The sequence below is a fragment of the Anabrus simplex genome, chromosome 14 (genome assembly GCF_040414725.1).
Source record: "Anabrus simplex isolate iqAnaSimp1 chromosome 14, ASM4041472v1, whole genome shotgun sequence".
In the NCBI taxonomy this organism is placed as follows: domain Eukaryota; kingdom Metazoa; phylum Arthropoda; class Insecta; order Orthoptera; family Tettigoniidae; genus Anabrus; species Anabrus simplex.
The window spans coordinates 77,734,271-77,748,136 of record NC_090278.1 but is presented as its reverse complement, the minus strand read 5'-3'; the positions used below and the strand labels follow the sequence as shown (position 1 = coordinate 77,748,136).

General features: G+C 39.5%; 1 protein-coding gene across 1 annotated transcript in view; it reads left to right on the top strand.

Moving 5' to 3' along the window:
- LOC136885316 (opsin-1) overlaps nt 1-13,866 on the top strand; it is a 56,844-nt gene that overhangs the window by 23,582 nt on the left and 19,396 nt on the right. Inside the window, exons 3-5 of the mRNA XM_068230295.1 lie at nt 888-1,126; nt 3,089-3,195; nt 5,214-5,320. Of these exons, the coding sequence (XP_068086396.1) occupies nt 888-1,126; nt 3,089-3,195; nt 5,214-5,320 (453 nt within the window). The remainder of the gene's footprint in view (nt 1-887; nt 1,127-3,088; nt 3,196-5,213; nt 5,321-13,866) is intronic.

Genomic DNA, 13,866 nt, shown 5'->3' with positions numbered 1-13,866 from the left:
CACGCAGCCAATGCTAGTGGACACCTCACACTAGTCCCAGGGGATTCCAAACTCCAATTTGTGCCATAATCTGCTCTATTTCACTGAAGGATTGCTAGAACTCTCCCTATATTCAAGATCGTCGTTACTCTTTAATGAGTCCATGATTGGTGTTCTACGTTACATACAGTTTTGGTTTTATTGCTAGCACGTGAATAGTGATTAGTTTAACTTGTATTTCCTTCTGGCATCAAGATCATCTCTCCTATGAAATTCGCAACTATTGAAGTTCACGTCATATATCAATCTTAGTTTGTTCGTTATGCGCCTTTCGACTGGTTCAGTTTGGACTCGTGATATTTAATGAACTCTATTTCAACTCTTGTTTTTATGTAATTTGAAGGAACTCCATCCTCAATAATTAATCCACGCTTCACGTATTGACGTATATTTTAATGTCCACAATATCTATTGTTTTTCTTTAACAACCCCATGATTGTTTCTAACTTCACAGATTACCATCATTTAATGCATTCCATGACAAATTCTCGCTGTTAATCTGTACATATTTTGTTACAATCTAAGTCTAATGTTATATTATCACTTTTTTATTATGACATTGTTATTCTTTTAATATGAGGACACTATTTTAATCATTTTTAAACTCAGGGCCCTGACCTAGTCTTTGTACATTAACAGCTGATGATGTTTGCTATGCCAAATGAAACATGTCCCATTATTTAAGACACTTCATGATTATTTAATAATTCAATGAGTGTATTGTATTGTATTGAATAGGTGGTTATAGATAAAAGAATTTTATAATTTTAATGTATCATCTTCAGTACGGTTCTATTATGAGATTAATTACATGTATGTTTTACAATGCTGAACTCTTTGTCTTGTAGGTATCAATTTCCGCCCATCAACCCTCTGTGGCATGGGATTCTTGGCTTTGCTATCGGAATCCTTGGGTTCATCTCCTGGATTGGTAACGGTGTTGTTATCTATGTCTTTTCCACCACCAAGTCGCTGAGGACACCGTCAAATCTCCTGGTGGTCAACTTGGCATTCTCCGACTTCCTCATGATGATTGTCATGTGCCCGCCGATGCTGATCAACTGCATGTATGAAACGTGGGTGTTGGGTGAGTCTCAAAGATTCTAATTTTTTATTGAGCAGAGAAATGTAAAGGAAGGGATTTGAAGTAAAATTGTCATTTTAATTATGAGCATTGCCTCCCATCAACAAGTCAGAAATCACAGCAACACTCATTGAGTCATGATTATGGATGTAACTTTCAAGTTCTTCAGTCTGTCAAGCACTAAAGGACTCGTATTTCATGTGTGGGGAACGGTGCCGAAACTGTTACACTGGCTTTGGATGAGCCAATGTTTGGACAAGGAACTGCTAACTCCAGTTGCTCTCACTTCATTAAGAGGATCTATTTTTATTCTGAGGAACTGTATTTGTAAAGAAAACAAAGCCAAACCTCATGGCGCAATAGCCCCGAAGGGCCTTGGCCTACCAAGTGACCGCTGCTCAGCCTAGAGGCCTGCAGATTATGAAGTATCGTGTGGTCAGCACGACGAATCTTCTCGGCCATTATTCTTGGCTTCCTTGACCAGGGCCGCCATCTAACTGTCAGGTAGCTCCTCACTTGTAATCACGTAGGGTGAGTGGACCTCGAACCAGCCATCAGATCCAGGTAAAAATCCCTGACCTGACCGGAAATCGAATTGAATACCATTTATTTCATTTCATTAACTCCTCGGATGAGATTGTCGTCAGGAAAGACATCCGGTCGTAAAAATTCGCTAAGAAGATTCATTTCACTTCATACTCGACCCCGCAGAGAAATAGGACAAGAGTTGGACGTACAATAATAATATCATCTCTATATGACTTGCTTTCACCTTTTTTCTTTTTTAATATTAATTTGTATATCATCATCATCATCATCATCATCATCATCATCAGGGCCCGGATGTTTATGACTTGTCATATTTTTTTCCTTTATATTATTGCAATGGAAAATACTAGTTAAGCATGAATTTTTCTACGGTGACTAAAATTATGCAATTTTCACAGGTCATATAACATCATTTTTAACATTTTTGGTAATTTTTCGTATTATGGTCTTATGTCCCAATGAATTTTCGTATTTTTGTCATATTTTTATATTTTTTATTCCATTTTCTCATACCTGCTTGCAGTTGTCTCAAGTATGAATTTTTCACACGTGATATAGATGTTGATTCCCATAGGGAATCTGAAATATTTGTCCCGAATGAGTAAATTTATAATACCAGTATAAATGGTCCATTATTGAACATTATAAATTTTCCAGCTAACTCATTCCTGGTTGCCAGCGTTTTGCCCCCATGTGCTAGGTTGGGCTCATCAGTTGGTACTTAGCACACCTACCAAGATGCTGTCTAGTGCATACCGTGGAGGCCATTGCGTAGGCTACTTGGAGCCACCGGCAGTACCAATGCACTATGAGAGAATTTGTCGCATTACCAAAAATTAATGCCTGCTTGGCTATCAGATGATATAGATGTTGATTCCCGTAGGGAATCTGAAATATTTGTCCTGAATGAGTAAATTTATAATACCAATATAAATGGTCCATTATTGGACATTGGTATTATAAACCAGGAATGGAAAATTTATAATGTCCAATAATGGACCATTTATATTGGTATTTTTCACATCTCCTAATTGTTGTCTGTAATTTCTTACAATTATCTTTCTTAGAAATATATATTTATGTGAATTAGGAGGGTAAGCTGTACAGAAAGAGACAGATGTGTAGAAAGCAACAAAAGAAGCTAGTCTCAATTGAACTCTAATGATCTCTCCTGTCACCGTCGTCCAGTTACCTCCTCTTACCTCGATGCTCTTCTTTACACGTTACAACCATCTGTTCCTCAGGCTTCCCTTAAATTCCATTTCTAACATCTTTCTTGGTATCCTCTCTTCTCCCATTCTCTTAACATGTCCATACCACTGCAGCCTTGATTTTTCTATCTTTTTCTGTAGGGTTACCTCATTTACATATCATTTTCCTTAGTGTAACATAAAAATGCCTCTTCTCCTTCTTCAGGACCTCTACTATGCGAGATCTATGGAATGTGCGGATCACTCTTTGGTTGTGCTTCGATTTGGACCATGACAATGATTGCTCAAGACCGCTACAATGTCATCGTTAAGGTAATTTGTTCTAAAGTGCATTTTATATGAATTGTAATAATAAAAAATTTACAAAACCATTTAGTCTGCGTGTGTTGACTGACAGGGACCATCGAGCACTGAAGGTGGTTGGGGAAAATCACATGATACCATCCACCTGTGAATTCCACCATGCCATAGCTATGTTCTGGGAGATGATGAGTCATCATGACTCGTGTAACTCATTACTGAGCGTCGTGACCCCACTTGACTTCACACAATATTCTTCATTAAGCAGCACCAACTTTGACGATATACCGAGCTCGATAGCTGCAGTCGCTTAATTGCGGCCAGTATCCAGTATTCCGGAGATAGTGGGTTCGAGCCCCACTGTCGGCAGCCCTGAAGATGGTTTTCCGTGGTTTCCCATTTTCACACCAGGCAAATGCTGGGGCTGTACCTAATTAAGGCCACGGCCGCTTCCTTCCCACTCCTAGCTCTTTCCTGTCCCATCCTCGCCATAAGACCTGTCTGTGTCGGTGCGACGTAAAGCAACTTGCAAAAAAAAAAAACTTTGACGATGTTCAGCTTCCCTTAAAGCCTGCTGAAGAGTCAGACCGGTGGTTGTATGCCTTTTCTAAGTCTATAAAATTCATTACTATATCTTTTGTCTATTCCCAGCTCTTTTCCGTGATCTGTCTCAGAATGAAAATTGGTTCTACTATTGACCTTCCACTTCATCATCATCATCATCATCATCATCATCATCATCATCATCATCGTTTTATAGTTCCAGTTTCCCGGGTATTGTTGGCGAGCCTCTTCCACTCTGTCTTATTGAGATACGTTCTGTTGTTAATGACATCCTCCAGTGTCCTTCCCCAATCCCATCTTTACAATGTCCATCCAGTGGGTTCTTGGTCTTCCCACCCTCTGTTTTCCCGCCACATGTCTCTCCAAGTTAATATATGCTGGCCTTGTTGGCTCCATCCTCATTACGTGCCCAAACCACCTCAATCTGAACATGCTGACCTGATCTAACAGTGATGTAACAATCCCATCTTCCTTCCTAAGCACATCATTCTGTAACTTGTCCAGTTTGGTTTTTTGAATTGTGGACCTTAGGAACTTCATCTCAGATGCCTGCAACCTTGATGAGTTTTTCTTTGATTTTGTTGGAACTTTGGGATCCCAGAGGAGTGTTCATACTTGCTGGTAAAAGTGAGAGCTCTTCTGCACTCTATTTGCACCTTTGTGGATAGTGTATTTGCACTGCACTGCCAAGGTATGTAGAGCTTTCCACACTTTCTAGTGGATGGTTTCCTAGCATCCTGTTTGCTGGTCGTCCCTCTCTGTTTATTGCCATCACTACTGTTTTAGGTTCGCTTATCTTGAGATTGAACTCCTGGAACTTAACCTTCCATTCATTGAGCGTCGACTGTACTTCTTCCTAAGTTTCTCCCCAGATCATAACATCATCAATGAAGGCCATTGCATTTAGTTCACCAGAGGTTTTCTTGATATTCTTCATTATATCATCCATGATGGTGATATACAATAATGGGGATAGTGCACTGCCTTGCTGGACTCCACTTTTGGTCTTGAACCAGGATCAATGTCCGTCACCCAATCGCACACAGCTGGTAAAGTTCTCTTACAGCATCTGAACTTTCCTCACCACCCTCTGGCACATCCTTTTTTCTCAGGGATTCCCATATCTTCCCCTTCTGAGTCCAAATTGTTCCTCTTGTAAATTTTTCTCTAATTCTTCTTTCCAACATCCTTTCCATTATCTTTTCAACATGGGATTGATGGTGATTCCTTGGTAGTTACTGCATATCTTCTTATCTCCTTTCTTGGATATTGGTATTATAAACCCCCTTTTCCAAATCCTCAGGCACTTTTGAGTATTCTGTTAGTCCAGTGGAGTTCTGCTGATCCTGCAGCCTTGATCATTTCTATGGCTGCTTCATCTATTCCTGTCTTCATCTTTTTGACTGCCCATTCCACTTCTGTCATTGTACCTACTATTAATGTAAATAATGTATTATCTTTTTCAGGGACTCTCAGGCAAACCAATGACAGTCAAGACAGCTTTATTCAGGATTGTGTTCATCTGGCTTTTTGCTCTTGCATGGACTATCATGCCAATGTTTGGATGGAACAGGTAGGCTGCCATAATGTGTAAAATAGCTATGGGTAATATTGTATACAAAATTTCTTTGATTGTCTGCTCAGAGAAGAAGTTTGGTTTGGAAAGGATACAGGAAACGTGCCAGAAGTTTGACATGCCATATTTGACTTATTTCCTTTAACCCTTCAGCGACGGGAAACATTTTAGTTCCAAATTGTATGGGAAGTTGCACCACTTTAAAATCTTACGATTTTCTCAGATTACAATAACACTAATTTATTTTTAAATTTTTTTTTCCATTGGTACATGTTTTGTTTTCCATCTTCAGCTGTGATCTTGAATGATAATTAAAATATACACACAAAAAACACAAATAACATAGCTAAAACAATATTAAAAACAACTTGTCCTTAACTAGATAAAAAGTTTAATGTCTAGAGCAAGGCCTCTCAAACGCTCAAAATCTCACTCGTGCATATCGAGGCGCAGAGACTCCGTGCACTGTGCATCGTTCCCAGTCGGCTCAACTCGGCTTGACTCGGATGGTGTAGTGCGCTGAGAGCGACGAAGCGTTCGGTGATAGACGGCTTGTTTATTAGTGAAATAGATAAGCGCAAGACAACAACATAATAATGGAGCAACCTGTTTCAAAGAAAGCAAAGACTTCCGAAAGTCCATTTCAGTCGAACTGGGAACTTTCGTATATCTTTGTCAGTCGTGACGATAAAGCCAAATGCTTAATCCGTGGGACAATAATTATGTGATAAGTTAATCAAAAAGATCTATTTTCCAATACAAAGGCTTTGCTCAAATTCTACGAGAATTTGTCGAAGGAAGATTTTTCCTAAGCTGCATTGAGAAGCAGCTAAGATTATTTCTATGTTTGGTTCCACATGCATATGTGAAAGGTATTTTTTCCTGCTTTGACTTGTACGAAAACATTGCGTGCGAGTAGGCCTATTTCTAATTGTAATTTAAAGAAGGCTCTCAGATTGCTGTCAGCCGGTCCCTTGTTCCAGGCATAACTCATATCATTGCAAAGACAAAGGAAAAGAAGATGAAACTGTCTGCTCAAAACAAATTGAAAGAAGTGTTTTAACACCGGCAACATTGTCCCATGCAACAGTGTCACCGCTCACCGCACATAAACATTTCGCGGTGAGGGGAGGATCAGCGGGGAAGGTGGAGAAGGCGAAGACAGGCCGAACGGATGAGACAGGTGTAGGGAAAGTGGAATGGGGGTTTGCACTCTGGTCAGCCTGCACCCTGCAGGATATAAACTTCGTGGTTTTGATCCATATTGAATTGTGATCACAATAATAACTAAAGTTATGTCATAATAGTCCTCCTTTTCGATACTATGTTATGCAATGTTTACATTACATTTCTAATCTAGGAACTAGTTTCAGCCTTGGTTGGCCATCATCAACCTTAATGCAAAACTGTACAAACACACACAAATGACGTTAAAAGGTGTTAAAAAAATTCTAACATTCTTGCATCTAGAGCCTGATTTTAATTTTGTCAAAGGAAATGGAGAAACTAGCCAGACAAAGGGGTGAAGAATTTGCCACAAGCAAGGGTTATTTCTTGGAGCTAAAAGAACTGGTCCAGATTGTGGATGTCGTAAGAAGTGTATGGCTGGTTTCAGTGCTTTGATTGATAGTTTGTATAATGGATGCCTGAAAAATTAAAAAGACGTATATTTGTTAGGATTGATAGAAAGACACATGGTGTTTCTAGACATTGGCCAACTACAGAAAATTCCAAAGAAAACACATCATCCCTCAGATAAAAGGATCCAATCAGGTTGAAGTTTGTCGTAAAGCCTGTGTTAGTTTGCATGCTGTCTCCAATAAAGTGAAATGTTTAAACAAGCTTTCAGAGGGTAAGCAGTCGCTTATTGACATGAGAGGAAAACATTGAAACTGTGGTGGGTTGGTTCTTATTATTATTATGATTTTTTTTTTGCGAAAGATAAAAAGGGTTTTATTATTTATAAGTTTCATATTCCGTATTGATTGGATTCAATGTAATAGACAAGAAAAATGTTCCACCGATCAATACATTTATTGTGAATGAATTATTGCACTAGTACCGGTTTCGGCCTATCTTGGCCATCATCAGCTAGCACACAAATTTACAGTCATTAGACAAAATTACAAAGATGTTACGTTAGAGCATCCGGATGTCTAATGAAAAATGGAAGTAAAATATATTGCAGTATGTTGCGTTAAAATATCTCTGATTAAAAGTGGTGATGGTTATAATAAACTAAAACCTATTGATTGAGCATGGATATGAGTACATAAACACATTCAAATATATATGACGTACTCGTAGCAGAACACAACAAATCTCCAAACATATCGGTACACAACCTCCACAGCAACAACAATAACAACCATATAACGTACATAGACGAGAGAGGTGTCACCACCAACTGCTCTAAAATTAAACCTTATCTTGCTGTATATATAAATCTTACCTGACTACATCAACAGTTGAATTGCACAGTACTCAATTTTCAAATTTTAATGACAATAGTTCTTATAACATACCAATACAAAGTATATCAGCCATAGAACATTCTCGATATTCACCTAATACAACTTAATCAACACAAGAACTACAAGAGGATTGAAGAACGAATGCAACGCAACATGAACTCATATTTTAATAGACGTTTTTAAAATATACCATGTCTTAATGTGTTTAATGTACTATATTTTTTAGTGTCTTATGATGTGGCATATATATTTTAATGTGTTTATGTACTCATGTCCATGCTCAATCAATAGGTTTTAGTTTATTATAACCATCACCACTTTTAATCAGAGATATTTTAACGCAACATACTGCAATATATTTTACTTCCATTTTTCATTAGACATCCCAATGCTCTAACGTAACATCTTTGTAATTTTGTCTAATGACTGTAAATTTGTGTGCTAGCTGATGATGGCCAAGATAGGCCGAAACCGGTACTAGTGCAATAATTCATTCACAATAAATGTATTGATCGCTGGAACATATTTCTTGTCTATTACAGATAAAAAGGGATCGTGGAAGCATCATATTCAAGTGCTGGGCAACAAGAGATAAATCATGGATGGTACAAAGGGAGAAGATTTGAATAGCAATGCAAAAGCAGTCGGGGAATATACAAGGACACTAGGGGATGGACAAGAATTATCAAGTTCAGGTGAAGAAAAATAGATGTGTTGCAACACAAGACACAACATGTTAAGAATAGTATAGCACCAAAATATCAAAAGAATAGAATACTTTTCACATCAAACCGCAAAGGAAATACTGTATTGCAAAGCCTGGTGATAGGGACAACTTGAATTTCATCCGAATAACATTTACAATTATATTCTTTAAACAGAACAGAACTCACGCTGTAGTAGCTGCAGTTGATAAGGGATCACGAGCAGACGATATGGCCCTGTCGTCGAACAACAGGGAAGAGCCTCAAAGAGGACTAGACTCCTTAGTAGAATGGATAGAAACGAACAAACTACAGATTAATCGAGACAAAACGGAGCTACTAATTTTCAGGAAAGCAGGAAGACTAGCCTCGAACGATGAAATCTTCTGCAAAGGTTTACCGCTTGAAAAGAAGAGCATGTACAAATATTTATCAATCAATCAATACTGATCTGCATTTAGGGCAGTCGCCCAGGTGGCAGATTCCCTATTTGTTGTTTTCCTAGCCTTTTCCTAAATGATTTCAAAGAAATTGGAAATTTATTGAACATCTCCCTTGGTAAGTTATTCCAATCCCTAACTCCCCTTCCTATAAATGAATATTTGCCCCAGTTTGTCCTCTTGAATTCCAACTTTATCTTCATATTGTGATCTTTCCTACTTTTATAAACGCCATTCAAACTTATTCGTCTACTAATGTCATTCCACGCCATCTCTCCGCGGACAGCCCGGAACATACCACTTAGTCGAGCAGCTCTTCTTCTTTCTCTCAATTCTTCCCAACCCAAACATTGTAACATTTTTGTAACGCTACTCTTTTGTCGGAAATCGCCCAGAACAAATCGAGCTGCTTTCCTTTGGATTTTTTCCAGTTCTTGAATCAGGTAATCCTGGTGAGGGTCCCATACACTGGAACCATACTCTAGTTGGAGTCTTACCAGAGACTTATATGCCCTCTCCTTTACATCCTTACTACAACCCCTAAACACCCTCATAACCATGTGCAGAGATCTGTACCCTTTATTTACAATCCCATTTATGTGATTACCCCAATGAAGATCTTTCCTTATATTAACACCTAGATACTTACAATGATCCCCAAAAGGAACTTTCACCCCATCAACGCAGTAATTAAAACTGAGAGGACTTTTCCTATTTGTGAAACTCACAACCTGACTTTTAACCCCGTTTATCAACATACCATTGCTTGCTGTCCATCTCACAACATTTTCGAGGTCACGTTGCAGTTGCTCACAATCTTGTAACTTATTTATCACTCTATAGAGAATAACATCATCCGCAAAAAGCCTTACCTCCGATTCCACTCCTTTACTCATATCATTTATATATATAAGAAAACATAAAGGTCCGATAATACTGCCTTGAGGAATTCCAAGGAATCACAATATAGATGACTGCAAAATCTTTCTCAGTACACCTCAGGGAAAGACTGATCACGTCAGTTAAAGCAATTAACAAAATTAAAAATCTACAGCTTCTCTCCCTGGAAACTGCCTTGAAGTTGTTCGATACCAAAATAACTACCCATGTTAACATACAGAATAGAGATCATCTGAGAACACCTGACTGTAAAACAAGTGGAAGATATCGAGGCTCTAAAAGCCAGATTCTTGGAAAGAACTATGGGCTTATCAAAATACACGCTGCCTCGACTAGTTTATGTTATGGCAAAAGAAACATTTTTGTTAGAAGATCTAACTTTAAGCCACCTGCAGGAAGATGTGGTGCTCTTGAAAGACAAAGCATATGATGGAAAAGTCCCTCTCAATTCTAGGAAGCTGCAGGACATTTCCAAGGTCAAACACTATGTGCCTGAAAAACACAGCTCATTTTATGACGAGATTCTTCAGTGGCCTACTTCTGAGACAGTGAATAGTGACACTGATGAGTGAAGTATCTTGAAATGATTCTGTGAACTTTAATACATCTAATTTATGTTCTTTCAGTAAATAATTATCCATTAACAGCGTAAATAGTAGCTATAGTCTTGTACCTCGGTACAAGGAGAAATCGAAGAACCAGATTTAGTGCAGATGGAAGATAAGGAAAACGAGGTGTCCATGGCAGAGATTAAGTGGGCCACTAAAAGAATGAAACACCGGGCGAGTTGGCCGTGCGCGTAGAGGCGCGCGGCTGTGAGCTTGCATCCGGGAGATAGTAGGTTCGAATCCCACTATCGGCAGCCCTGAAGATGGTTTTCCGTGGTTTCCCATTTTCACACCAGGCAAATGCTGGGGCTGTACCTTAATTAAGGCCACGGCCGCTTCCTTCCAACTCCTAGGCCTTTCCTATCCCATCGTCGCCATAAGACCTATCTGTGTCGGTGCGACGTAAAGCCCTAGCAAAAAAAAAAAAAAAAAGAAAGAAAGGAGACAGGAAGCAATGTGAAAATTACAGAGGAGTGACACTGATAAACAAAAAGAGACAGAGTACAGGGAAAATTGGCAGAACACCAGTATGGATTCCGAAGAGGTAGGTCCACATTTGACCCATATGGTAGTAACATTTCTAGATATTGAAAAGGCATATGAGAGTGTTCCAGGGAATTTGGTATGGAAAACATTGACAGAACCACAGATTGGGAATTAAACAATGCAGATGGTAATAGCATTGTACCAAAATTGCAAAAGCTGTGTTACTACCAAAGTGGGTCAAACTGAATGGTTCAGAGTTGAGACAGGCTTAAGACAGGGAAGTGTATTGTCTCCCTTACTCTTCATTATCATTATGGATAGAATTCTACATAATATCAAGGAGAAGATGATGGGCGAGCAAGTAAAGTAGATATTGTAGTTTGGGGAGATAATGAAGAGGAAGTACAGACACAAGTTGATTTATGGAATGAGGAGATAAGAAATTTTGGAATGAAGATTAGATTGATCATGATGAAAGGTAACAGAAAATCCAGGGGAGTGATAAAAATAGGAAATGAACCTCTTGAAGTAGTGAAAATTTTTTAATATTTGGGCAGCGTGATGTCACAAGATGGAAATTGATTTAAGAATACAGCAGTCTGCAAGTTTCTACCAGTGTGTGAGATGTATTGTATGGAACAAAGATGTGCCAATGAAGTGCAAGAAGGTTTTATACTCATCCTATTATAAACCTATACTGACCTATGCTTCAGCAGCCTGGACATTGACTAAGCAGAACCAGGGTAAGATACAAGCAGCTGAAATGAGGTTCTTGAGAAGCATACAGGGAAAGACAAGACGAGATAGAATACGAAATGAGGAAATAAGGAGAAGCGTGGGAGTGTGTAAACTTCAAGAAGAGATTGATATAGCAAAGCTAAAATGGTTTGGATACATGATGAGAATGTCAGGAGAGAGAATACCAAAAAGAACATTCATGGATACAGAGACTGGAAAGAGGCCTAGGGGACGGCTTAGAATGAGATGGAGGAGGTCTGTTGTGGACTGTATTGCAAATAGAGGAGTCGGTAGCAATAAAGTACCAGAAGAGGAATGGTGAAAAGATGGAGTAAGGTGGAGGGCTTTGGTACACTACCCTACCCAGAGATCTAGAAAAGGGAATGGAAGAAGAAGAAAACAAATAATAATAAGAAGAAGTCTTCAGTATTTTGTTTTGGCCCAACTGTGAGCAGCCATGTTCGTCAGCTTGTAGTTGATTTCCAAATGCCGTAGACATTCACATACAAAGACTGAGCTTACAGAACTTCCTGTGAGGATACGAACAAGTGCAAGCTTCAGTACTGAAGCCAATAGATGGCATATAGCACGTGTTGTTGAATCATTGCTGAAAAACATAGAGAAGCAAAGATATGACACTTGGAAGTTTGACACGCAATGTATTGCGCTGTGACCCGCTTTGGGTTAAAGTAACTTTTATTGTTTTACTGCTAAGGAATGGGGCTCATCATCCCAGCTTAGGGCAATTGAAACAACTTGCCTCCAGAAGCATGTGTCATAGGATTTTGCATCATATAAGGCGTGATAATAAAGTTTTGATTTGAGGGCGTTGCTGCAGTGGACATGCAACGTAGCGCGACTCAGATGCGGGTATATAAGCACGGACATGTAGGCAGTCGTGTCGTGCCGAGGTGTGTGTTTAAAATGTGGTCTTTCCGTGGTTTCCCATTTTCACACCAGGCAAATGCTGGGGCTGTACCTTAATTAAGGCCACGGCCGCTTCCTTCCAACTCCTAGGCCTTTCCTGTCCCATCGTCGCCATAAGACCTATCTGTGTCGGTGCGACGTAAAGCCCCTAGCAAAAAAAAATAAAAATAAAATGTGGTCACGTGAACTATTGCGACGTTATTACCAAATGCGTCCAAACACGACCATTGTGCTGTTATTCTGTTCTTGGCCGCCGAAGGACAAACACCGGTGGACATCCGTCGGAGAATGAGAACGTGTATGGGGCAGCATGTCTGTCAAAAACCACCATTGTGGTATGGTGCACCAAGTTACGTGCGAGTCGCGTTTTGACACGTGATGCCGGTCGATCTGGGAGGCGAGCCTCATCCATTACGGACAACAACAAGCGGGCGGTGGATGGGGCCTGTAGTCCTGATCTGTCCCCACATGTTTATCGTGCCCTTGGTCCCCTCAAAAAGGCCTTGAAGGGTCGGCGTTTCCTGTTGGATGAGGATGTGCAGCAAACAGTTACGGACTTCTTCATGCAGCTGGACATGGTGTTTTACCCCTTTCAGACCTGTAAGAAAACTGGAGGTGTGAATTTTTGTTTGTATGTCAAAAACTTACTAAAATGCTCCTCAGTACACATATTGATAGTTTATTTTACAAAATAAAAACTAACATCCGAAAAGCAGGACCCACACAATTGTGCGTATCAAAATTCAAAACCTCGTTGTATCACATACGATGATGTATCTGCAAAATTTACATTCACTAACCAATGTACACACTTCATTGAATATATTCCGGTATTCAGTAAAGCTTCTAGATTAATATACATGGAATAAATAAATACTTAATTTTGGCACTACTGCTTCCCGTCATCTCGCCGATCAACTGTGCTTTTTAAACTCTTCTTCCTTCGCCCTGGCGGTCAAGCGCATACTAAAAGCAATTGAAATATATGCCACGAGTCCCGCACAATCACTGCAGTCTGGTCTAGCGCCGAAAAAACATCAAATACGGCCAGGGATAACTAAAATACGAACCCGCACAATTGTGCGTACTCGGTCTGAAAGGGTTACCACACCTTCTGCATCGGTGAGATGAGTGCCTCAATGCTTATGGCAATTTGCCTGATTGGCGTCCCGATTCAGGACTGTATGGCCGTCGGACAGAAACTTTTTGACTGCTCCTTATAATGTCATGGAAATGATCAGGGTTTGTCTCAGAGTTTGATTAGGA